This window comes from Phyllostomus discolor, chromosome 3 (genome assembly GCF_004126475.2).
Source record: "Phyllostomus discolor isolate MPI-MPIP mPhyDis1 chromosome 3, mPhyDis1.pri.v3, whole genome shotgun sequence".
In the NCBI taxonomy this organism is placed as follows: Eukaryota; Metazoa; Chordata; class Mammalia; order Chiroptera; family Phyllostomidae; genus Phyllostomus; species Phyllostomus discolor.
In genome coordinates this window covers 151,043,821-151,070,962 of record NC_040905.2, presented here as the reverse complement: position 1 = coordinate 151,070,962, position 27,142 = coordinate 151,043,821, and the positions used below count along the sequence as shown (strand labels likewise).

The 27,142-nt window shown below is 34.9% G+C and overlaps 1 protein-coding gene across 1 annotated transcript in view; it reads left to right on the top strand.

The window, feature by feature from the left end:
• CNTLN (centlein) overlaps positions 1 to 27,142 on the top strand; it is a 307,559-nt gene that overhangs the window by 76,175 nt on the left and 204,242 nt on the right. The window contains 3 exon segments of the mRNA XM_036021559.1: positions 5,488 to 5,622; positions 6,211 to 6,390; positions 24,380 to 24,513. Coding sequence (XP_035877452.1) covers positions 5,488 to 5,622; positions 6,211 to 6,390; positions 24,380 to 24,513 — 449 coding nt within the window.

The following is a 27,142-nucleotide window of genomic DNA, read 5'->3' as shown; positions in this document are numbered from 1 at the left end:
TGGTGCACCTGTTATGTTGCAAGGGGTGGAGCCTTAGCTATTTGCTAGGGTGGGCCAACCTTCTTTGCTGTGTTGTGGTGCTGTCTGTGGAGGAGTGTCCTGAGAGGGAACACCACCACTCACTCGCTCTGTTCTAGCCCCACTTTTTATCACTTCTCCCACTTCCCACAAGCAGATTGTGCCCTTTTACGTGCTGATTCCTGGGTCGGTGGGTTTGTGTGAGTTCTTGGATCCCGTAGGTCTCTCCAACAAACTCTCTTGTGGGGCTGAGAGTTTCTCCCGCCATTGCAACCCCCACAGGATTTTACATGTGAATGCCAACCCTCTGCTGTGTTGCGGTGCAGTTTGTGGGGGAGGGGTCTGAGAGGGAACAATGTACTCACTTGTTCCACTCTAGTCCTACTTTCCAGTGAACTCTCCTGTGAGACTGGGAGTTTATCCCTCCATGGCAATCCCCACTGTAGTTTACAGCTAGCTTTGAGTCTTTGGTTTCTTGTGCAGCCAACCCTGACTTGCCTGGGTGGTCTGATACCTTGCTGTCAATCCTTTCCGGCTCAGCTGCCTGTCTCTCTAGAACTGGGCCCTCCTGGACCTGTTAACTCTCAAACATATCTACACGGATCCTCCAGCAATTCCTTAGTTATAGATAAGGTTTTTCCTATCCCAGTAAAGGTTCCCATGAAGTTTTCTCGTGGATTTCTGCTTTGGTAAATTGTGGTTCTCTCCATTTGCCTGTTTGACTCTCCAGTTTTGGGAATAGTAGTTTGCCCGATGATCTCATTTCTCCAACGCAGCTAAGAAGGGTTGCTGATTTTCAGTCTTTTCAGCTTTTTTAAATGTTGTGTGAATAGGGGAGATGATTTACAATTTCCTTACATGCTGGATTGGACACCAGGAGGGGTCCCTCCATGGTGTTTGTTGTTCCACTGAGTAATATTATATATATAGTTCTAAATTTTTAAAACTTCTAGCCCATGGAATAGAGTAATAGTTAAGAATGACAATTCCTTAGCTTATATAAGCCTTAAATTACTAGAAAGTTATACATGTATACTGTGTTTTTAGCTAGTTGAATAAAAACTTTCATAGAAGTGCAGTTTAATATGATATTTTATTGATAATAGTATACAATTGTCATATAATTTATTTTGGTAAGAGTATACTTTAGCTTTGTCACTGTTTATTATAGGCCATATAATAAATCCTCCTTCTAATATTTCATTAGATAGCATGACTCTGCTAATAACCATATATTATATTTAATTAGATGATGATTGCTCTTTAACATTATATTTTCCTGTTTTCTTACCTTCTTGAAAACTAAAAAATAAGTTTTGGTTGTCAATTACAATTAGGTCTCTTATCCCTTTCTCTTTCTATACTTAGCATTGTTTTAGTTGTGGTTTTACTACTTATGTGTTTGTATTAAAACTTTCTGGACCATTTGAAAGTAGGTCATATAAATAATAAATTAACTATGCTCAAGTATTGCCTGATAGAGTTTCAAGCTTTATGTTGCTGCCCCTGCCCTTTTTTCCCTGCTTCATACTATCATTCTCTTCTTAGTCTATAGACTTCTTTGACCATAATGTGAATTATTAATTTCATGGCTTATTCATAATAGATTATTTGTTCCACACATACTTTCTCTTGTCACCCTTTTTGCTTTATGGTTCCTCTGAGTTCTACTTGCTATTTTAATATTAACTCAAGCCAGACCATTAAGAATGTACTCTACATAGGAAAGTTTATTGAAAAAGTTTCATAAAGTTAAATTGTAAAATGAACTATAATTATAAATACCTGTGCTTTTATAATTTAAAGTAGATCATTGAGGGTATATTTTATTAGAAAAATATGTTGAATTATACAAGATTTTACAAATCTTTAAGGGCTTAATTTATCAATCCTCCTCTACCGGGAATACATCTTTATCTAATTTTTTATTGCTTTAATGATTATGTGATATAATATAAAATTTATTAAATGAATTACCAGAATATGACAGTTTTGGTTAACTAATTTCCCACTGTAGTGTGCTTTTTATTTAAAAATTAAGTTCATTGAGTTTATAATTCATTGTCAATCTCATTTATAAAGATTTACTAATCTGGTTTGAGAGACAATATGTATACATAGGGGAAAAATTAAAAGGCCTAGGTAGTATCTTATATGCCAAGTGACTAATGTATGTAATACAGAAATTTAGAAATGTCCCAGATTACTGTGATAGTTGGGAAAGGCTTGTGTAGAGGGTAGAAATTGAATTTGAAGAAGGATAAGACTTAGATGGAAATAGAAAAATGGGCTATGAAATGTGGTTGGGCCATATTTATGGATCTATTTTTATGCTGGTTGATTGATGTCAGACACATAGGAAATAGAAATGAAAACTGTGTTGAGGTGTCATGTGCATCTACTGGATTCGTAAAAATTAACAAGCCTGAGAGTCAAGTGTTGCTGAAGATGTGTTAGCTATTAAGAACTCTGAAATGCATCTATCCTATGACTTAGCAATTTCACCTCAAAGTGTGTATAATTTAGAGCAGTGTTTTCCAAAATTTTTTTAGTACTATCCTCATACAGAAAAAAAAAAACATTTTACTTCATGACCCAGTATATATACATGAAATGTGAAGCAGCTGAAATATGCAATGATAAGAGATTGATAAGTATATAATAGTATATTTATATAAGGGAGTAATTTTACACTCCAAGGTAATTGAACCATAGGTACATCTATCAGTATGGATGGATTTGGGAATGTAATGTATATTGAGCAAAAATAGCATGCCACAGAATATGTGTAGTATGGTTTAATTTATATAAAGTTCAAATATACGCTAAACTGTACAGTGCATTAAATAGGGATATATAAGTCTTCAGAATGTAAGGAAAGTCAAGATAAGGGTGAGAACCACAGTTTCAGTACAGTGCTTACCCATGTGAGAGGTTCAGGGATCATACACAAGACTTCAAAGATAATGGTAGAGTTGTGTTTTTTAGTTGGATGCTTGTGGATATAGGGGTGCTGTTTTTATTTTTCTTAATATCTTCTGCACTTATCACATATTATTTTTGTCTGTACAGTCATGCATCACATAACTTCAGGTCAGTGGAGGACCGCATATACTACAGAGGTCCTGTATGATTATAATGGAGTCCCATATGGTTCCATATGATTAAAAATTCCCGTGGCCTAGGAATTTTGTCATAGCCATCATAATGGTAGCCCAGTGCATTACTTGTTTCTGGTGATGCTCGTGTAAACACACTTACTGCACTGCAAAACATATATAGCACATAAAGTTACAGTAGTAGGCTATATCATCTGAGTGTATGTAAGTGCACTCTGTGATATTCACACAAAGATGAAATCACCTAATTGTGCATTTCTCAGAACATACTTTCATTCTTAAGTGGCCTATGACTGTATTTATTGTTTAAAATACTTTTAAGTAACTGGTCAGAATGGCCATCATAAACAAAGCAACAAACAACAGGTGTTGGAGAGGTTGTAGAGAAAAGGGAACCCTAGTGCACTGCTGGTGGGAATGCAGACTGGTGCAGCCACTATGGGAAACAGTATGGAATTTCCTCAGAAAATTAAAAATGGAACTGCCTTTTGACCCTGCAATTCCACTTCTGGGATTACATCCTAAGAACCCCGAAACACCAATCCAAAAGAACCTATGCACTCCAGTGTTCATAGTAGCACAATTTACAATAGCCAAGTGCTGGAAACAACCTAAGTGCCCATGAGTAAATGAATGGATCAAAAAACTATGGTACATTTACACAAGGGAATTCTATGCAGCAGAAAGAAAGAAAGAGCTCCTACCCTTTGTGACAGCATGGATGGAACTGGAAAGCATTATGGCGAATAAAATAAGCCAGGTGATGAAAGACAAATACCATGTGATCTCACCTTTAACAGGAACCTAATCAACAAAACAAAGAAACAAGCAAAATATAACCAAAGACACTGAAATAGAAAACAGGCTGACCATGACAAGAGGGAAGAGGGGAGGGAATTTCAGGGGAAAAGGGTGAAGTGTGTGCAGGAACCAATTATAAAGGACACAAGGACAATAACAGCAGGGGGGAGAATGGGAGGGAGATGAAGAGAGTTGGGGTGGGGGGAAAAGGCAGAAAACTGTACTTGAACAACAATAAAAAATGAAAAAATAAAATATTAAGTAGAAGTAAAATAAAATCAATTAACATTATGGCTTTAAGAAATCAGGATATAGAAGATACACTCATTTTATTCTTTAAAATCAGTGTGTTTCTCTGTTTTTTACCCTATCTCTGAATCTTTAAGTTCATCCTCAACGCTTTTGGGGAATATTTATTAGAAGTAAATATGAGAATACAAAATAAAGACATTTAATGATTAGATGAACATCAGTGATAGATCAGAGATGGAATAAAGTTCAGGGGTAGATTCTACTGAGTATATTACTTAATAAGAAAACAGTGTGTTTATATCTGAAGTGTCTGATTCTTGGCTGGACAGGCAAATGGGGCTTGAGGGAAGGATGCTGTTAAGGATGGTTAGGAGGCTTTTAAAAAGTGTGTATGCCAGATAATACTTTTAATAATAGCAGTCTTAATAATTTTCAGTTGAAAAAAATGGATGGGTTGACAAAAGTTGAAGAAGTTTAAGAGAGAGATAGCATCAGAATATGGATTTCAGTTTTATCATGTTAATTTTAGGTGGCAGATGATAATCCAAGTTGAAGTTTGCATAGAAAGTTGGAAATGTGGGATTGGAGATTGGGAGAGTCAGGGCTAGATTATGGGTGATGTCTAGACAAAGATGAGACCATAAACTAGGAGAGTGGGTGCATTTTCTGAGGGAAAAGCTATAATGAGAGGAGTGAGAAACTAAGGATTGAGTCATGGGTACCTCCTTCAATTAGATATTATTTAGGTATTTAGGTTTTTCTGGCAGATAAGAAGAATATTCAGTTAAAAATTGTGGTATTATACTATTCTGAATGTTCTTTCAGTGGAGCAAGATATTTTTGGTACAAAAATGAACTTGCTATTTTTTATTCTTTAAAATTACTAATGCCTTAAAAAGCTGTAGTTGTTTCCCTAAAAAATATTTCTTTTAAATGATACCTCAAAAGTGTAATATTATTGTAGCTAATATTAGTTTTCCTTAATTAGATAGAATGTTTCATAAAATTTTGTTTTTCTCTTATTACACACCTAAATCCCAAATACTTGCTTTCTAAATGTGGCTTACTATTTGATATCCAGTTTTTAGGTATTCTTCATCTTCAACTAATAACTAGGTATCACACTTGCACAGTTTACTTAAAAAGTTATGGACATACCAACAAGAAGGAAATGAGCATTGTTATTATGAAAGCTAGTTAATCCTCATATTTTAATCAAGATCTGAATCTTTCTAAATAAAATGAGTATTTCCTAGAAATACTAGCTCACCAATAACTTATTTATTTATTTTTGTAGAGAGAATTGGGATTAAAACGGGACATAAATGACCTTGTAAAACGAAAGATTGCAGTAGATGAAGAAAATGCTTTCTTAAGGAAAGAATTCTGCGACTTGCAGAAGAAATTTAAAGATAAAAGGCAAGAAGTTAAGGTGTGTGAGTTGAACATAGTTTTACAGTGTTATTTGCTTTGAAGTCCTACTTTAAGCTTTGTCAGCTTTTGTGGCACAGAAAGTGACAAGCTTGGAGGAAAAATTGCCTTAGGCCTTGCTGTACCACAGATTTTTCACATGAGAAAACTCTGAGAAAGATGCTTTAAAGCTAATACTCCAAGCTTTATAACTTTCAGATAAATAGTTAATGATGGAAATGGAGCTAAGAAAGTAGGAGTGTGAATATGTGGCTTCTTGTAATTAGATTCTGATGGGACTGGCATTATTAATTGATAAAACCTAGGTCTGGGAGGATATGTCTGTGTGGGTCTCAAAAATAGCTGGGGACAGCATCAAAGGCAGCTTGATCAATTAATGGGCTCTTTGCAAATGTGTACTCATCAAAGCTGTCATCCAGTGAAAAAATATGACCCATCCACCTGCATGAAAAGAGGCCAATAAAAATATACAGGTGACCTTGGCTATCAAATATAGAAGCTGCTATGAGGGTAAAACTGCAGTTTATATTTGTTAATTAGTTCTCACCATTTTTTTGTTTGTTATTGGCCCTGTGGTACTGTTCTGCAGGACACGAAAGAGAGTGTACAGAATAAGGAAGAGCAAAACAGACTGCTTATAAAAAATCTGGAAGAGGAAAATGAGAAGTTAAGTACCCGCTGCACTGACCTGGTAAATGACCTGGAGAAACTGAAGAAACAGGAAGCACATTGGAGAAAAGAAAAATATAGCACTGATGCAAAACTAAAGGTATGCATTGAGAATGGAATCCACGCGCTTATTTTGAATCCAATTTCTTATACAACCCTTATTACATGTTGTTTTCTTTAAATAATAAGTTATATATTCAAATCCACCAGTGGGGACTAGCATTAATTTATATTCCTTCACTTAAGACCCGCAGCTTTTAAAAAATTGATGTTTCAAAGCAGGAAACCGACTTCAAATAGTTATCTAAAATGTAATCATTAAAAAATAAAGGAAATTGCATTTTGAAATAAAACATGTTAAAAAACATTTGGAATCATGAGTTTTCACTCTTTTCAGTTAGGGTTTAAATTTATAAATACAGCTAGAATTCATTGTTATATAGTTTTAAGACTATTTTCAAGGCCTTAAAAAATAAGAATGTTGAAAAAACACAAGACAGTTAAAAAATACTAATGTGTACTTTGAGGGTGGTGTTTTCTTTGGCTTAAGAGAACCTATTCATAGTAAAATTTTATTTCATAGAATATAAAAGTGCAATCAACTTCTATAATATTTTTATACTCTTTTGGTCAGTGTTTTTCAAAATAATACTTTTTTAGTAACTTTCTCTGTCTTGGGAGTGTTTTTGTTCAGTTTTTGTCCATCAAATTTCAGGTTTCTATTTTCCATAGATGTTGAAAAGGCCAGAAATGGATTTTTGTGCTAGTAAAAATATGATAGTCATTTTATGTATGCATATATAAAAAGAATATATAACATAAGACCCAGCTGGGTAGCTCAGTTGACCAGAGTGTCATCCCATACACCAAAAACGCTGCTGGTTCAATTTCTGGTTGGGGCACTTGCCTGGGTTGAGGGTTCGATGCCTGGTCAGCAACTGATCAATGTTTCTCTCTCACATCAATATTTCTCTCTCTCCTTCTCTTTTTTCTTCCTTTCTCTTTAAGACCAGTGAACATATCCTTGGGTGTGGATTAAAAGATTATTGAAAAGTATATAATGTGAGTATATGTATATATGTGCATATATAGCTAGTAAGTATAGGAAAGTGTGTATGTCTGTACTCACGTGTGTGTGATAATTTAAATTAGAGGAGAAATGATGTGTCTTTCTGAGTGGCTGATTCAATTCATTGCAGATTTTTAAGGAAATACATGAAATCCTTTGGTGCAAATTAGAGAAATGACTGAGCCATTTGGAGAATTGAATTCTGATGCTTGTATTAGTTCTGCTTCCCTACAGTCTTTAAGCATTTTGGTAGTATAATAAGGGTAAATGGTGCTTCCTTGTGTTACCTATAGGTATTAATACATGATTGTTTAATGATAATGTTCATTTCCTTATTTGCCTTTGATGTAGTCCATTCTGTGATTGCTGTGATTTTTTGTTCTGTGACTTCTTTTGTGGGGGGGTATTTGTAGGCATACTTTAGTTCATAGGCATCTCATTAATTTGCAGGCATACTTTATTCTGGATAATAATGCTTTCTTATATATATTACCAATACCTTCTGTTTTATCAATCTTGAATAAGGTGAATTGGACTTTCAAAAGTTTATGAATTTTGACAATTTTATTATTTTCTTCTCTAATGTTTTGCTTTAAGAGTCATGTATGCTAAAGGTTTTCCTATCCCAAAATCTTTATATAGAATTCATTTTTGGGTATGGTGTTCTGTATCATTTACTCAATAGTTTTTTTATTTGTGATACAATCTCCAAATTTCATGTCTTTTGGTTTGTTTTGGGCTTCCTATTATATTTATGATTTTAGGTATTGCAGTTTTATAATTTAACCCATTATTTGTTAGAAAAGTCTATTTCTTTGTTCTTCTTTTTGTAAATCATGAGCCTTATATGTGCCTCTTCACTATATTTTAATATTTAAGAATCATTTTATTAGTTTTATTGAAAAATTCTTTTAGAAATCAGGTTAAACCTATACTTAATTTATGAAATAATTTTGGAAGAATTGTGATCCTACTATTTATGAATATCAAATAAGGTTTTGTAAATTTGTTAAAATAGTATTATCTACTTTTATTAGATTTATTCCTAGCTACTAAGTTATTAGAAAAGACATTGTGTTATGGTAAATAATATATTTAATTATAGTTTTAATTGATTAATTCTGGAATGCAGGTATATTACTGATTTTTTTTGTCTTGAGCTTCTTTTCTTTTATTCATTTTTAAAGTATTTTTTTATTATGCTATTATAGTTGTCCCATTTTTCTCCCCTTTCTCCCCTTCCACCCTGCCTCCCACCCTCCAGCATGCCTGCCCACTTAGTTCATGTCTGTGGATTGTACATATAAGTTCTTTGGCTTCTCTACTTCCTATACTGTTCTTAACCTTCTCCTGTCCATTTTGTGCCTACCAATTATTCTTATTCTCTGTATCCTTTCCCCTACTCTCTCCCTTCCCCCTCCCCACTGGATAGAGTAATCTTGGATGCAGGTCCTTGCCTTTCATGACTTCAAATACTCCTTTCCAGCCCCTTCTTGCCCATAAGGTTTCTTTTGAGATAGTCTTTTGGGCACTCTTTTGTAGGTAACTCTCCTTTTTTCTTGATGCTTTTAAGATTCTCTACTTATCTTTAATCTTGAGTAATTTAATTATGATGTGCCTTGGTGTGTTCCTCCTTGGGTCCAACTTGTTTGGGACTCTCTGAGTTTCCTGGATTTGCATGTCTATTTCCCTCACCAGGTTGGGGAAGTTTTCTTTCATTATTTTTTCAAATAAGTTTTCCATTTGAAAATAAGCTCTTACTCTTCTTCTGACACTCCTATGATTCAGGTGTTATAATGTTTAAAGCTGTCTTAGAGTTCCCTGAGCCTTTCCTCATTTTTTTGAATTCTTGTTTCTTCATTCTGTTCTGGTTGAATGTATATTTCTTCCTTCTGTTCCAAATTGCTGATTTGAGTCCCAGTTTCCTTTCCTTCACTGTTAGTCCCCTGTATATTTTTTATTTCATTTTGTATAGCCTTCACTTCTTCCTTTATTTTGTTCCCGTACTCAATCATTTCTGTGAGCTTCCTGATTGCCAGTGTTTTGAACTCTGCTTCTGATAGGTTGGCTATTTCCTCGTCGCTTAGGTTTTTTCTGGAGTTTTAATTTATTCTTTCATTTGGGCCATATGTCTTTGTCTCAGTGCACCTGTTATGTTGTAAGGGGCAGAGCCTTAGGTATTTACCAGAATAGGGCAACCTACTTCACTCTGGTGTGGTGATGTATGTCGGGGAGTGATCATAGAGGGCACAATGCCACTTGCCCAGCTGTCATCCTGCTTTCAGTCACTTCCCTGCTACCCACAAGTGAATTGCACCCTTATGGTGCTGATTCCCATGTGGGTGGGTGGGCTTATGTATGTTGGGTGCCTCCATTGGACTCTTCTGTGAGACTGGGTGTTTCTCTCACCACCTCAACCCCCACAGGTTTTTATAGCCAGAGGTTTTGAGGCTTTATTTCCCTGTGCTGGAACCCTGGGTTGCACAGTCTGTCTTGTTCCCCAGTTCCCCTCCCCATTTTATTTGCACACATACGTGGGACTGCCTTTCCGCAAACTGCCACCTTACCTGCCCTTTTTGCTAGCTGCCACCTTGCCACATGTCCTCTCTGCCCTGGCTTCCTGTCGCCACCTCTCCTACCAGTCTGGATGAATGTTTCTTTTTTAACTCCATGGTTGTTGGACTTCCGTACAGTTCGATTTTCTAGCAGTCCTGGTTGTTTTTTGTTTTTAAATTGTTCGTTATCTTTCTTTTGGTTGTACAAGGAAGCATAGCCTATCTGCTTACCACCTACATCTTGGCTGGAAGTTTAAGCTTCTTTTCAACAGTTTTTGCCAAATGTCTTAGTTCTAATAATTTGTACATTTTCCTAAATCATATAATTATGTTGTGTCAATAAGAAAACTTTGATTCTTTCTTCTCTAAAATATTAATTAGCATATAATTTACATATATTGTATTTAATCTATTGAAAGTGTACAGTTCAGTGGTTTTAGTTTATGCATAGTTGAGCAACTATTACCACAATTACTTTGAAGTCATTTTCATCATCCCCAAAAGAAACCCTGTAACCTTAACCAATCATTCCTCATTTACCCTTAGCTCCACTAAGATTTGGTATATAACCACTAATCTACTTTCTTTCACTATAGAGTTGTCTATTCTAAATATTTAATATAATTGAAATTATAGTTTAGGGTCTTTTGTGCCTGACCTAGAATAATGTTTCCAGGACTTTTCCTTGTTGTATCAGGTACTGTATTAGTGCTTGATTTCTTTTTATTGTTGATTAATATTCCATTTCATACATGTCCTACATTTTATTTATCAACAGTATATGGACATTTGTGTTATGAGTAATGCTGCTATGAACATTTGTGTATAAGATTTTGTGTGTGTATATATATATGTACACATACTTGTGTATCTTCATTTTCCTTAGGTATATAGTAAGAAGTGAGATTACTGGGTCGTAGTGTAACTCTGTCCTTAAGTGTTTGAGGAAATGTCTGATTGTTTTCAAAAGCAGCTGCACCAAAATAATGATAAGGATTTGTGTATTGTTGATAGTTTCAGGGTTCAGGAGATTTTTAAGCTTGTTTTTAAAAAGACATAGCATATGAACTGTTTCTTGAAATTCTTGGAGTAGAAAGGAAGTAGTGTCTTCCCAATCTCATTACTTCAAACTGTATCCACCTGTTATTAACATTATGCACATTATTGGCAGTTGTTGTTAATTAGAATTTTTATTAATACTAACGTTAAAAAAGCAACTGAACCATTGTACATACTGGACAGCAGCATATGAGGGTTGTGATTTCTCTGTCCTTGTCAACACTTGTTGACTTGTCTGCCTTTTTAATTATAGCTATTCGTGTGGATGCAAAGTGGTTTCTTCTTGGGTTTTGATTTATATTTCCTTGGTGGCTGATGATGTTGACAGTCTTTTCAGGTGTTATTGGCTATTTGTATATCTTTGAAGAAATGTGTATTCATTTCTTTTGCTTATATTCTGTATATAAGTCTCTTTTTAGTTGTAAATTTTAAAACTATTTTCTTCAGTTGTCTTAGATGTTTTTTTTCTTCTGTAATGGCATTATTTGGGAAACAAATGTTTTACATTTTGATGACATTGAATTTATCTACTTTTTGATGCCTGTGCTTTCTGTGTCATATCAGAAAAACTATTACGTAGTTTAAGATGGTGAGGATGGACACTTATGTTTTCTTCTAATAGTTTTATATCTTATATTTAGTCCTTTGATCCGTTTTGATATGATTTTTGAATATGATGTTTGATAGGAATCCAAATTCATTCTTTTACATGTGTTATTCATTTGTTCCAGCACCATTTGGTGAAAGACCATTGTTCTACCACTGAATTGTCTTGGCATTTTTATTGAATATCAGTCGACTCTAAACATAAGGGTTTATTTCTGGAATTAAATTTTGTTCCTTTGAACTATACATTTACTCCAGTGTCTCTGCCACATTCTCTTGATTATTATAGGTTTATAGCAAGTTTTGATATTGGGATGTGTTTACCCTACACATTTATTCTTATTTTTCAGGATTGTCTATTTTGGGTGTCTTGTATTTCTATATGAATTTTAGAGTCAGCTCTTTTATTTCTTGCAAAAAAAGCAAGCTGAGATTATTTTGTTAAGGATTGCATTGAATCAGAATATCAATTTTGGGAGTATTACCGTCAACCATATCATATATTCTGATCAATAAACATGGGATGTTTCATTAATTTAGGTCTTTAATTGCTTTCAACAGTGTTTTGTATTTTTGGAATAAAACTTGGCACTACTTTGGGGGATGTATTCCTAAATATTTAATAATTTTTATTGCTATTCTAAATGCAAATATTTAATAATTTTATTGCTATTCTAAATGCAATTATTTCTTAATTTTTAAAAGATGGTGCACTTTTAATGTATGATACACAGTTAATTTTTATATATTTATCATCTAACCTATGAACTTGTTGAACAGATTGATTCCTTAAGATGTTCTGTGTGTAAGATCATGTCATCTTCAAGAAGAAATGTTTAGTATTCTTTTTTAATCTGGATGCTTTTAAATCTCATTTTATTGTGTGTTGCCCTTGCTAAAACTTTTAGTACAAAGTTGAATAGAAAAGGAGATAGTGGACATATATGTTTTATTTCTGATCTCAGAGAGAAAGGATTCACTTTTTGACCTTTGAGTATATTAGTTGAGTTTTTTGTTGGTGCACTTTTATCAGATTGAGAAAGTTGTTTTGTGTTCCTCGCTTGTTGATAGGATTTTTTTTTTTAATCACAAAAGGGTGTTGTACTTTGGCTAATGCTTTTCCCACATCTATGGAAATGATCATATGGTTTTTATCTTTTATTCTGTTGATATGGTGAATTACATTATTTGATTGATTTTGAATGTTAAACTAACCTCTGCTTGCTGGAATATCATTGTCTGGTTTTGTTATCAGGATAATGCTGGCCCTACAGAATGAGTTAGAAAGCATTGCCTCTTATATTCTTTGGAAGAGTTTGACAAGGACTGGTATTAATTTTTTAAAAACATTTGGTAGAATTACATGACCATCTGGTCATGAAATATTCTATTTTGGGAGGTTTTTTTTTTCCTTATCTGAGGACATGCTTATTGATCTTAGAGAGAGGGGAAGAGAGAGGGAGAGAAACATTGACATGAAAGAAACATTGATCATTTGTTTTCAAAATGTGCTCTGACCAGAGATTGAATCCATAACCCAGGTATGTGCCTTCACTGGGAATTGAACCCACAACCCTTCGCTCTACAGGAAGATGCTCTAACCAACTGAGCTGTACTGGCCAGGGCCTATGTTGGGAAGTTTTGATGACTAATTAAAGCTCTCACTTATTATAGGTCTATTGAGATTTTCTTATTTTTTGAGTTAGTTTAGGGAAAATGTGTTTCTAGGAATTTGTTCATTTTATGAAGGTTATTTAATTTTCTAATATGCAATTGTTTATAGTATTTTTAATAATCCTTTTTCTCTATGGTTAGTAGTAGTATCATTTTTGGATTTTTATTTATTTAATCTGTTCTTTTTCATTGTCAGTCTTTGTGAAGATTTGTTAATTTTGTTGCTCTTTTTAAAGAATCAACTATTGCTTCCCTCTATTGTTTTGCTATTTTCTTTTAAAAAAATTTCCACACTACTCTTTATTATTTTGTCCCTTGGAATTTACTTTGTTATTCCTTTTGTGTTTCTTCAATATTTAAAATTAGATGATTGATTTAATATATATCTTCTTTTTGATGTTGGCATTTATAGCTAAGCTATAAATTTCTCTTTGAGCACTGCCTTTGCTATATCCTATAAGTTTTTGATATGTTGTATTTTTGTTTTCATTCACCTCTGAATATTTTATAATTCTCTTGTGATTTGTTCTTAGACTTATTAGTTGTTTAAGAGTGTGTGTTTTGATTACCACATATTTTTAAAATTTCAGGTTTTTTTTCTGTTTCTAAGTTTTAGCTCCATTCCATTGTGGTTTGAGAAGCTCCTTAGTATGATTTTAATGTTTTTAAATTTATTAGGTCCTGGATGGTGTGGCTCAGTGGACTAAGAACCCATCTGTGAAACAAAGGGTTACCAGTTCAATTGCCAGTCAGGGCATATATCTGGGTTATGGGCCAAGTCCCCAGTAGGGGACATGCAAGAGGTAACCACCCACTGATGTTTCTCTCCCTCCCTTTCCTCCTCTAAAAATTTATTGGGAGCTGTTTTATGGACTAATTTATGGTTTAATATGGGAAATGTGCCATGTGTACTTGAGAAAAATGTGTATTCTTCTTTTTGGGAGTGCAGTGTTTTGTTTTATGTATATCTGTTAGTTGAACTTCATTATCTTGGTGATCAGGCCCTCTATATTCTTATTTGACATTATGTTGAAATGTTTTAATAATTATTTAAAATGGAGTGCCTACAACTATTATTGTGGAACTGTCTATTTTCTCCTTCAATTCTATAATTGCTTACTTTATATATAAATTTAGGGCTCAGTTGTTTGGTGCATGTATGTTTATAGTAATTGTATCTTGATGAATTGATTCCTTAAAATATAATGTTCTCTTTTGTCTCTTGTAACAATCTATTTTGTTCAATATTATTATATCCATCTCAGCTCTTTATTGGGTTGTTACTTTCATGTAATACAGAGTATGGCAAAAGTAGGTTTACATTTGTATGCAAAATAGTTTCTTCTTATACTGTTATTTAATAATTATTATATTACTTTCTACATGAACAACTGTAAGCCTACTTTTTCCCTTTCCTGTATATTTTTCCTTCCTTTTAATTTTCAATCTGTTTTTATCTAAAATTAGTCTGTTTTAAATATACAGTTGTATATTTTCTTTATTCTTTATTAATCTACTCCTTTTTATTGAAGTGCTTAATCTTTGTACATTTAAATAATTACTGGTAAGGAGAGACTAACTTCTGCCAGTTTTTAATATGTTTGCTCTAAGTCTGATAGATTTTTTCTGTCTGATTTTCACTATTTCTTCCTTTGCATTCAGTTGAATATTTATAGCACCACCTTATTTTCTTCTCACTTTGGTTTATATTTTATTAATATAAATTTTTGTGGTTAGCATGGGGGTTACATTTATCAGGCTAAACTTACATCTATATAATTTAAATTGATACCAATTTATCTTCTGTAGCATACTCAATTTTACTCCAATATTGCTTTTCCTTTATGTTATTTTTATCACAAGTTAAACTTTTATGGTTGTGTGCTGTATAGCTTAGATTTGTAATTTTATGTTCTTGTTAGTGACATCATGTAGGAAATGAAAAGTAGAGCTACAAACCAGCATGCAATAATATTGGCTTTTATATTTGCCCACACATTGACCTGTAATAGAGATTCTATTTCTTCATAGGGCTTTCAGTTACTCTCTTGCATCCTTTTATTTCAATCTGAATGATTAGCTTTCTCATAGCACAGATCCAGTAATAACTCACTCAGTTTTTGCTTATCTGTGAATACCTTACACTCTAAATTTTGAATGACAATTTTGCTGGGTATAAAATTCAGTGTCAACAATTCTTTTATTTTATTCTTTAAATATGCAACCTTATTGCCTTCTGGCTTTCATGATTTCTTATGATAAATCACCTATAAATCTCTCATTAATGATTTCTTGACTATAACATGGCACTTTCTGTTGTTGCTTCAACACTTTCTTTGCTTTTAGCTGAATTTCAAAGTTTGATTATGGTGTCTTCAATTGTCTTTCTATTGATCTTACCTGGAGCTTGTTGAGATCTTTAAATTTTTAGATGCATATCTCTCATCAAAATTGGGAAGTGTCTGGCCATTGTTTTTTTTAAATCTTATTTCTGTGCTCTTTTCTCTCATTTCCTTTTGAAACTCCTGTAATGTGTATGTTGGTTTGCTTAAAAGTGCCACTGTTTCCATAGTCTCTGCTCATTTTTCTTCATGTTTGTTCTGCTCAGATTCAATAATGTAACTTGTTATATCTTCTAGTTTGCTGGTTCTTTCTTCTGTCTTCTTATATTGCTTGTTGAACCATCTAGTGAATTGTTAATTTTTGTTATTTTGCTTTTTATCTCTGGCATTTGGTTCTTTTTTATAATTTCTATTTTGTTTTTTTAAAGTTTATACACTGTTTTCTTGATTTCCTTTAATTCCTTTTTCATCATTTTCTTTAGCGCTTTGAGTATATTTAAGACGGTTGTTATAAAGTTGATACTGAGTTCTGGCCAAGATGGAGTCATAGGTAGAAATGCTTTGCTTCTTTGCACAACCAAAAGAAGGATAACAACCATTTTAAAAACAGTAAACAACCAGAACTGCTAGAAAATCAAACTGAGTGTAACTCTGACAACCAAGGAGTTAAAGAAGCATTCATGCAGGTCAGTTGGAGGGGCAGACAACCTGCAGCAAGGCAGAGGACCCTGTCGGGGAGGCAGGTGCTGGCTGAAGAGAAACTAAAGACTCAAAACCTCTAGATGTAAAATCCTATGGGGGTTGCAATGGCGGGAGAAACTCTCAGCCCCACAAGAGAGTTTGTTGGAGAGACCTACGGGATCCAAGAACTCACACAAACCCACTGACCCAGGAATCAGCACGTGAAAGGGCACAATCTGCTTGTGGGAAGTGGGAGAAGTGATAAAAAGTGGGGCTAGAACAGAGCGAGTGAGTGGTGGTGTTCCCTCTCAGGACACTCCTCCACAGACAGCACCACAACACAGCAAAGAAGGTTGGCCCACCCTAGCAAATAGCTAAGGCTCCACCCCTTGCAACATAACAGGTGCACCAAGACAAAGAAATATGGCCCAAATGAAAGAACAAATCAAAACTCCAGAAAAATAACTACATGATGAGGAGATACACAACCTGTCAGATACAGAGTTCAAAACACTGGTAATCAGGGTGCTCACAGCAATGATTGAGTTTGGGAGCAAAATGAAGGAAGAAATGAAGGCTATACAAAGTGAAATAAATAAAAATATACAGGGAACCAACAGTGAAGGGAAGGAAACTAGGACTCAAATCAACAATTTGGAACAAAAGGAAGAAATAAACATTCAACCAGAACAGAAGGAAGAAACAAGAATTCAAAAAAAATGAGAAGAGGCTTAGGAACCTCTGGGATTACTTTGAGTGTTTCAACATCCAAATCATGGGAGCGCTGGAAGGAGAAGAGGAAGAGCAAGAGTGGTAAACTTATTTGAACAAATAATGAAGGAGAACTTCCCCAATCTGGAAAAGGAAATAGACTTCCAGAGGCTCCAGGAAGCCCAGAGAGTTCCAAAGAAGTTGGACTCAGGGAGGAACACAGAAAGGCACATCATAATTAAGTCACCCAATGGTAAGGAGAAGTAGAGAATCTTAAAAGCAACAAGAGATAAGGAGACAGTTACCTACAAAGGAGTGCCCATAAGACTATCAGCTGATTTCTCAAAAGAAACCTTGCAGGCAAGAAGGGGCTGGGAAGAAGTATTTAAAGTCATGAAAGACAAGGACCTACATCCAAGATTACCAGCAAAGCTCTCATTTAGAATGGAAGGGCAGGTAAAGTGCTTCCAAGATAAGGTAAAATTAAAGGAGTTCATCATTACCAAGCCCTTATTATATGAAATGTTAAAGGGACTTGTCTAAGAAATAGAAGATCAACAATTATCTTAACAGTAAAATGACAACAAACTCACAACTATCAACAACTGAACCTAAAAAACAAAGACCAAAAGCTCAGCAAACAACTAGAACAGGAACAGAATCACAGAAATGGAGATCACATGGAGGGTTTTCAGTGGGGAGGGGGAAGGGGAGAATGGGAGGAAAGGTACAGGGAATAAGAAGCATGGTTGATAGGCGTAAAATATACAGGGAGATGTTAAGCATGATATAGGAAACAGATGTGAAAGAACTTGTATGTTCAACCCATGGACATGAACTGAGCAATGCTGGAGGGTTGGGGGATACAGGGTGGAGGGGGTATAAAAGGGAGAAAATAATTGGAAAACTGTAATTGCATAATCAATAGAATATACTTAAAAAATAAAGTTGATACTGCTGTTTCCCAGAAATTTTTTCTGTTAATTTATGTATTCTTGAAGTATCCTGATTCTTTTTATGCCTTGTGTTTTTTGTTGTTGAAATTTAAGTATAGAAGGTGGTAACTTTGGAAATCAGATGAGTTGATACTTTTTTCATTGTTGAAGGCTGTGGTAGTCAGTTTAGATTGTCTTCCAAATACTTTATTTTTTGTTTTGTGTGATCATTGAAGTTTGTATCCGTTAGCTGTTTTCTGGTCATGTTGTGACATAGATTTCTTTGAATGCCAGGAACTAAAGCAAGCAAACAGAAAACCCTCCAAAATACACACAGACACAAAACAAATTCCTTTCCCAGGTCCTGTGCTCAGACCCTTATTCAATACTTACCCAAATTGCAGAGCCCAGAGTTTAGTCTAGGGTGAACAATTGGATTTTCCCTGGTCTTTTCTGACCACATTTCTTTCCTTGAGTATGTATATGACTTCCTAAACTCTTCTCCATGTATAGGTACTTTTTTAATGTCCTAATTACCCAAAGAATGTCCTATAGTTTTTGCTCCATGCCTTAGGTATTTCATTGTGTATATTGATCAATAATCTTTTGCCTCCTGTTTCTGTGGTTTACTCATTCTTACCTTGTATATTTGAGCCATAAGAGAAATAATACCCTTCCACAATTCCTTCAGGTAGCCCCCAGAAAAATTAGAACAAACACATATAATAATTTTCTCTTAGAGTCTATTCTTCCTTCCAAATCAGCATCCAGAATTCCCTATCTGGAACATGGGCTTCTGCCACTCAAATTCTAGTGCTTTAAGATTCCCTGGCTGGGGATGGATTGGTGTGGTGGTGGGTGGCAATTAAAAAGTCTTCAAACCTTTCACCCTATTTTCACGTTGCTTTTTTTCTTTGTTCAGCATTTGCTTGGTTTCTGTAAATCTTTGAATGCTTTTTGGGGTTTTTCTAACATTGGTTTTGACAGTTTATACTTCTTTTTTTATGTTTCTTCCAGGAGAAGAGTGGTTGGCACTGCACACTTTGCCTTTGTTGATGTGACTCATTAAATTCATTTTTGTTATTATATTTTAATTCATTTTTAAATGATACCTTTACTGGACTTTGTCTTGTCAAACATTTTTCTTAGCACTTTGAATATGTTATCTCACTCTTTCTAGCCTCCATTATTTCTAAAGAAAAGTCAGTTGTTAGTCTTACTGAGGTCTTGTGAAAAATGAGTCATTTCTTTTTTGTGCTTTCAAAGACTTTATCCTTGTCTTTGACTTTCAACATTTTTGCTATGATGTGACTGTGGATCTCTGTGTGCATACTACTTGGAGTTTATTGAGCTACTTGCATGTGTATAATAATCTTTTTCATCATTGTTGGGTAGTTTTTAGCTATTATTTCTTCAAATAATTTTTCTGTTTTTTTACTCTTGCCTTTCTTTTTGTAGTCCCAGTGTGCTTATGTTGTTGCATTTCTAGCATTCCATATCTCTCTGAGGTTATTGATTTTTATTATTCTTTATATTGTTTTATGTTCAAGTTTGTTCTTATTCCTGTCAATTTACATTAAATATTGAGCTCCTCTAATGAATATATTTTTTATTTTTTATATTGTTTTTTAGCATCAGAATTTCCATTTGGATGTTTTAAAATAATTTATATCACTTTATTTGTGTTTCCTTTTGCATGAAGCCTTGTCATTTTGCTGTTTTTTTTTAAGATACGCTATTTTGTAAAGCATGATATTTTAGCTATTTAAGTATATTTATAATGGCTATTTTGATGATCTTTATGAAGTCTGATATTTGGATCCTCTCATGGGCAGTTTCTGTTGCCGGCTTCCTTTTTTTCCCTATGTGTGTTTTATTGTCTTCTTTCTTTGAATGTTGTAACTTTTTGTTGTAAGTGCACATTTACAATTATATACTGTAGCAAGTTTGGGTACCCATTTCTCACTGTACTCGGAGTTTGAGGATGTTTGTTCATTTGGTTGTTTAGTAGTTTGGCTGGACCTGTTAGTAAAGTATATTTCCTCTGCAGTGTACAGCATATAATGTTGCTTTTCAGAGAACACACACTTGGATGAGCCTGTATTAATGCCATGTTCATGATGGTTTTAGCAGAGCTCTTCTTCACTGATTGTTCTCTTGATCTTTCTGTGAATATGTCTATCACTGTTGGTCTCCAAACATTGCTTACTGATTTTTCTATTGGTTTTGACAATGTTCTGGGATACAAGTTGTCTGACATCTGATCTAATCATATCTGGGTCTCTTTGTAGGGTTATTATTATATTTAAAGATTTGCTAAAATAAACATAACCTCACATTTATCATCTTACCCAATTTAGTTCAGTAGTGTTAAGTATATTGCCATTGCTGTATAACCAATTTTCAGAAAGTTTTCATCATCCAAAAGTGAAACTGCACTCATTAAATAACTCCCCATTTCCCCCTTTTCATATCCCCTGACTCCATTAGTTTACTTTCTGTTCAATGAGTTTGACTAGATACCTCATATAAGGAGAATTGTTACCAGTAAACAGTCCCTCCAGGGAGCCTCTGGATTGTAGCAGTGATGGGAGCAGGCTGAAGGTGGGGAACAGGAGGAGCTGCTGAGGGGATAGAATTAGGCCATGGGAATGGGACCTGGGAGCCACTTGTGCACTGAGCCCAGCTCTTTGGGGATAGAGGTTGGAGGTTGGAGTACCAAGGGCATGCAGTTGGTCAAAGAACGCCTTCACAAGCTACCCAGAGTCATGGAGAGGACTTTGGGTTTTGCAGCACAGTGACATATTGCACTTCTGTGAGGCCTGAGGCTGTGTTGCCCAGATAATTGATCATATTCCTTGTGGATGCTTAGTCCCTGATGTAGATGTCCTGCCTGTGGCTACAGGTGCCCTACTGCTCCCACTGAGGCTATCCTTGGCACTGCCTGAGAGGCCATGTGGGGTTTCCAGGGTTCCTTTGCTTAAACCTCTTGTTTGGTCGCTCTCTTTAGGTTGGCTTTGTGTACAGACAACTTCCTGCCTGTGGGGACTAGGGCATGGGGGGTATGGAGTTGATGGAGTACCAGGTGAATCTCCCCCATCAGCCAAGATTGTGGCAGGGGGAGGATCTTCCACTGAGCTCATGCAAACCTAGCAAGATAATTGGAGTGAGGAAAAAGCCCTTCTTTCCCACTCTGATACCATTTTTAGGGTGGGACCAGGGGAATGTAGACAGCTGTGCCAGAGAAGTTAAAAAGGCAGGAGTGGGAGATACCAGACAAAAGAGGCCTACCAGTCTAGCCTGGGGAAAGAAGAGAATGGTTCGGAGGTGGACCTATCAGAAGCATTAGAAAGTTATCTGGTCTGCCTCACACCCAAGCTACTATAGCCCCATGGGAACAGAGAAACCTCGCTTGTTCATGGCTTGTGGCTGGGGACTTGCACTCTCATGATGCACTGGCCTGTTTTCTCCATGGGTCACGTGGCTTTAGCATCCATATGAACCATGGCCTACAGGAGGATCTCTCTGTCTCTCTGTTTCTCTGTCTCTCTCTGTCTCTCTCTCTCTCCCTCTCTCTCCCCCCCACCCCCTACCCCTACCTGGTGATGCACTTGCTGGTGCATTTGCTCAGTCTTGCAGCCCTAGCAGCTGCATGGCCCATAGCTGAGTAGGCTCCACATGCTGGCTCCAGGAGGGAGCCTGAAATGGAGAGAAGCTGGGAACAAGCTAAACTACCTGGATGACCGCTTAGCAGCTATCTGTGGGCTTCAAAGAAATATATGTTAAACCGGATCAGGAACTCTGGGTACTGCCTTTTGTCTAGTCTTGCTGAGGAGATGGGCTAGTAGACAAGAGTCTGCCACTCACCCAGACCATACAGCACTGGAATAAAACCTCCTTCCTTTTTACACCAGCATGTGCCCCATGGTTTGGGTTTTGTGATGACAACAAGCAGCTGAACCCCCATTTTTTTGTAGAGAATCATAGTATTTTTGTTTTTTGTAACTGGCTTATTTGGCTTCACATAATAAATTCAAGGTACACCCATACTATTATGTAAGTCAAAATTTCCTTCCTTTTTTATTGTGGTAAAAAACACATAACACAGTTGATCAATTTAACTATTTTTAAGTGTACAGTTCAATAGTATTATGTATATTTACATTGCTGTGAAAGAGATCTCTAGAACTACTTGGACTTGAAGAACTGTAATTCTGTGACCATTAATTACTATCTCTCTCTTTTTTTTAAAGGTTAAGTATTTTTTTAAAGATTTTATTTATTTATTTTCAGAGAGGGGAGGGAGGGAGAAAGAGAGAGAGAGAGAGAAACATCAATGTGCAGTTGCTGGGGGTCATGGCCTGCAACCTAGGCATGTACCCTGACTGGGAATTGAACCTGCAACACTAATTACTATCTCTTTATTGTTCCCTCAGACTAGACCTTGGTAGTTGTTATTCTACTTTGTATATCTATTAATTTGACTACTGTAAATATCTAACTGGAACCATGTGGTAATCATCCTTTTGTGACCAGTTTATTTTGTTTATCATAATGCCCTCAAAGTTTATCCATGTTGTAGCATACAGTAGGATTTTCTTTCTTTTTAAGGCTGCACTGTTTCTTTGTATGTATATACCACATTTTGTTTATCTATTCATCTGACATTTGGATTGATATTCTACCTCTTGGCTACTGTGAATGTTGTTGCTCTGAATATAGGTATGCAAATATCTCTTCAAAACCTTGTTTTGCATTCTTTTGAATGTATACCCAGTAGTGGGATTGGTGGAGTATATGGTAGTTCTATTTTTAAAGTTTTGAGGGATCCCCTATACTCTTTTCTGTTTTTTTTTTTGTTGAGGCTATACCACTTTATAACCCCACAAACAATGCACAAGGGTTCCAATTTTTCTGTATCTCAACCAACACTTGTTATTTCCTTCCTCCCTCCCCCCCTCCTTCCCTTCTTTCCTTCCTTCCTTTTTGTCCCTCTTTTCCTCCCCTTGCTCCTCTTATCTCTTGCTCTCTTTATCTCTTGCTTTCTTCCTCTTCTTATTCTTGTTCTCTTTCTTCTTGTTTAGCTTTTTCTCCCTCTCTCTCTTCTCCATCTCTCTCAAAGTAGTGTTCCAATGAAACCTTTCATAAGCTGGAATAATGTAAGTGAAGAGTAGTTCCCACTTTTAGAAAGTTTACATTATGCCACTTCACTTCTCTGAAAGACCTACGTTAGTGTGGTTACAGCATTTTTTCATAGAAGTGAAAATTGTCTTTGGATTTTTTTTTAGTTAGTGAAAACAGGTACAAATGTAGGTCTTTAGTAAAAGTGAATTGGCATAATGTGAACTTCTGAAAAGCTGGGGATACCTGTATATTTATCTGTCATTCTTCTTTTTATAATAAATGAGAATTTAAGAAGTACTCACAGTGCTACCTTGGTTGAACGCCAGTATTTTTATTTTTAAAAGATTACTTTCCCTACTATATGTGAATATATGAAGTTTGTGAGCTTGGCTAGGGTAAATTTGTAGTACTTGACATAAAGCCTGGTGCTCACTTTTGGAAATAATTATCGTATAGTGTTTATGTGGGCATGCTCTATTTTTAGATATAAAATTTACTTAATGCTTTATGAAAATAATTACATTAATTGTATAATATATTCTTGAGAAAATATTTCTGAAAAACTAACATCAGTTTTTAAATGGAAACATATTTAGAGAATTATCAGGAGGAAAAGGCCAACTTTGAAGAACTATAGGTGAAATTTCACTACAGTTGGGAGAACTCAGCATGATATGAATCTCAAACATTGTAAAATTATTTTGATCTTTCTGTGACTACATTTAAAATAGAGTAAAAATTCAAATATCTGCCATTTGTTCTGCTTAAGTAAATGAGCTCATTTTTTTGTTCATGGAATTAACTTTTTATTGAATTATAATTTCTTTATTTTAATTTTAGTAAGTAAATTTCTACATAGAATTTCAAGTTTATTTGCTTTAAATCTTTAACTTTCACACAAGGAAGTCGTGATACTTTTCCAGTTTCTGAAAAAAGTATCTGACTACTATAAAGTTGTTGCTTGTACTGAAAATTTTTTTAATAAAGTGAAAACAAAAACATAAATTTAAAACACTACTTTTAAGCCCTGGCTGGCATAGCTCAGTGGATCAAACGCGGGCTGCGAACCAAAGTGTCGCAGGTTCGATTCCCAGTCAGGGTACATGCCTGGGTTGCAGGCCATGACCCCCAGCAACCGCACATTGATGTTTCTCTCTCTCTCTCTCTATTTCCCTCCCTTCCCTCCCTAAAAATAAATAAATAAAATCTTTAAAAACAAAAAAAACACTACTTTTTACTGTTATTTTTTAGACTAAGTAGTTAAACACAACAGATATTTTATTTTATTCATTTGATATTTATTATATTAGATTTTCATGTGTTCTAATTTCAGGCCTTTGAAGACAATTTAATTGAAGCAAGGAAAGAAATTGAAGTTTCACAGAGCAAATATAATGCTCTGTCATTACAATTGACTAATAAACAGACTGAACTTATCCAAAAGGATATGGATATTACCCTGGTCAGGCAAGTATATTCAGTTTTTAATTTAATATTATAGAAATGTTATTAGTTCATAACAGCAACATTTATATTTATTATTAATACCCCAAAATGACAAAAATGTGTCTCCAATGGGTACATATGTTGTACATTGTAACTATCTGGAATTATATACATCAAACTGGGAATAGTTGACTGGGGAGAACCAGGGATTTCACAGGACTCACTAGCAAGGGTAGGTAACCTTTTGGCATCTCTGGACCACATTGGAAGAGGACTCTTCTTGGGCCACACATTAAATACATTGCGACACATAGTCACAGAAAAACTCATAATGTTTTAAGTAAATTTACGATTTTGTGTTGGGTTACATTCACAGCCATCATGGGCTGCAAGCAGCCCACAGGCCACAGGTTGGACACTACTAGCACAACATGCTCCAAGAGTAGCCTTGCTTCAGTTTTTAACAAGAATAATGCATTCACTTATTGCTTCCTTTTTAAATTCCTAGCCATATATTATATAATATTTATTATTGTTATAATGAAAAACCTATTTTAACTTTTTATGTTCCAAATAGTTGTAGTTTGCGAAGTAAAATTCTATATCAAAGTAGTTAATTTTTTAGTACCCTTTATAAAGTAGGATTACTTGTAAAACTTGTGTTTTTAGGCATTTTGAAAGATTTAAAAGTATAATTTATAATTACCTTTATCAGAAAATAGTGTTAGAATAAATAATATTTATACATGCATAAACATATACATGCCATGTGTATAAACATGTACACATGTATGTATGTGTGCAAAGTTTATCATATACCTCTCAAAGCAGTTTTATCTTCTGAGCTGCTGCTACATATAGCATGTATATTATATATTTACATCCAATACATATAATTAATATATATAATATATAATTGCAGTAGTATACATACATATTATATATTTACATATGTACATATGTGTAGCATATTGCAAGATATATTGGGGCAGGAATTTTTCTTGGATAATAGTTAATGTATATATATGATCCTGTTATCCAAGCAAAATTCACTTTGTCACATTTTAAGTCTTCATTTCAGAGGGGTGAGGAAAAGTATAAACTTTATATATGATAGACTGGTCAGCTTATTCACTCATGGTACAATTATTTTTAAGCTATAGAATATTAAAAACAATAATAACAGTTTAAATTAATAAGTGGGCTTAGCACATTTGGTAGATACAAGTCAGTGTATAAAATTCCAGTGCATTTTTTACCACCAAAAGGTTAGGAAATGGACTTAAAAATAATGTAATTTACAATATGACTAAAAATATGAAAAGTATAATTAAAAATATGTTTTACAAGCCTGGCTGGTGTAGCTCAGTGGATTGAGCACGGGCTGTAAACCAAAGCATTGCAGGTTCGATTCCCAGCCAGGGTACATGCCTGGGTTGCAGGCCATAACCCCCAGCAACCGCACATTGATGTTTCTCTCTCTCTCTCTAGTTCCCTCCCTTCCCTCTCTAAAAATAAATAAATAAAATCTTTTAAAAATTTTTTAAAAAAAGAAATTGAATTAAAAAAAAATTTTTAAATATGTTTTACTTTTATACAGAGAACTATAAAACATCATTGAGAGAAATAAAAGGTTTAATGTGTGCAGGGATATAAAGTTTATGGTTTGGAAGACTCAATACGATGAAGATGTCAGTTCACTTCAAATAGATATTGAGGTTCACATTATCATTAATTAATGGGAAACCATTACTACCCCTAGACCGGAAGGGGTAAGGAGACTTATAGGAGAATTATCCTTAAAGGAACAGAAGCTCTGCCATCTGTGGTTCAGCTGAGTGGGAGCTAGGGAAAGAAATACTTTTACCTCTTTCTCCTTTACCCTCTTACCACAGGCTAGCACTTCAAACTAATCAAAGTCAGTCAAACCTAAAGGACAAGGAGCCACTGTAATGTAGTCTATAGAGGTTGACCTCTTAGTCTAGAGAGTAGGCTGGAGTACAAGAGAGTAGGTTAGAGATGATTGGGTAAGAAAATATGTGGCACATTCTCTGCTATTTCTTTTTTAGTGCTTTCTTGCACATTTAATGCTTATTAGTTTTTCTGTGTGAACTTTAGAGTAAACTTGCTTACTTTTTGTTGAGGATCTTATTGCGGGGTTGTCAAACTTATTTTTACTGGGGGCCACATCAGCCTTGGGGTTGCCTTCAAAGGGCCAAATGTAATTTCAGGATTGTATAAATGTAACTACTCCTTAACAGTTAAGCAAGAGCTCAGCGCTGCTGCTGAGTGGAAACCAGGTGCCAGGCTGGATAAAACAAGGTGGAAGGCTGGATTCGGCCCACTGGCCTTGTGTTTGCCACCTGTGTATTAGCGCATCAGATTTACAAGTAAACCTAAAGAGAATTGACATCATTATGATACCAGTTTTCATGTCTTATAGTACGGCATGCCATTTCATTTGTTTCAGTACCTCCATGTCCTTACAGAATGTTTTATGTTGTTTCTCATACCAGTTTTTGACACTTCTTGTTAAAATTTATTCCTAGCAAGTTCATATTTTTTGTTACTATTTTAAATGGTGTCTTTCTTTCCTATATAGTTGCTGATTCATTTTTCTCTTAACTGCTTATAGTTTTTGCTCTACATG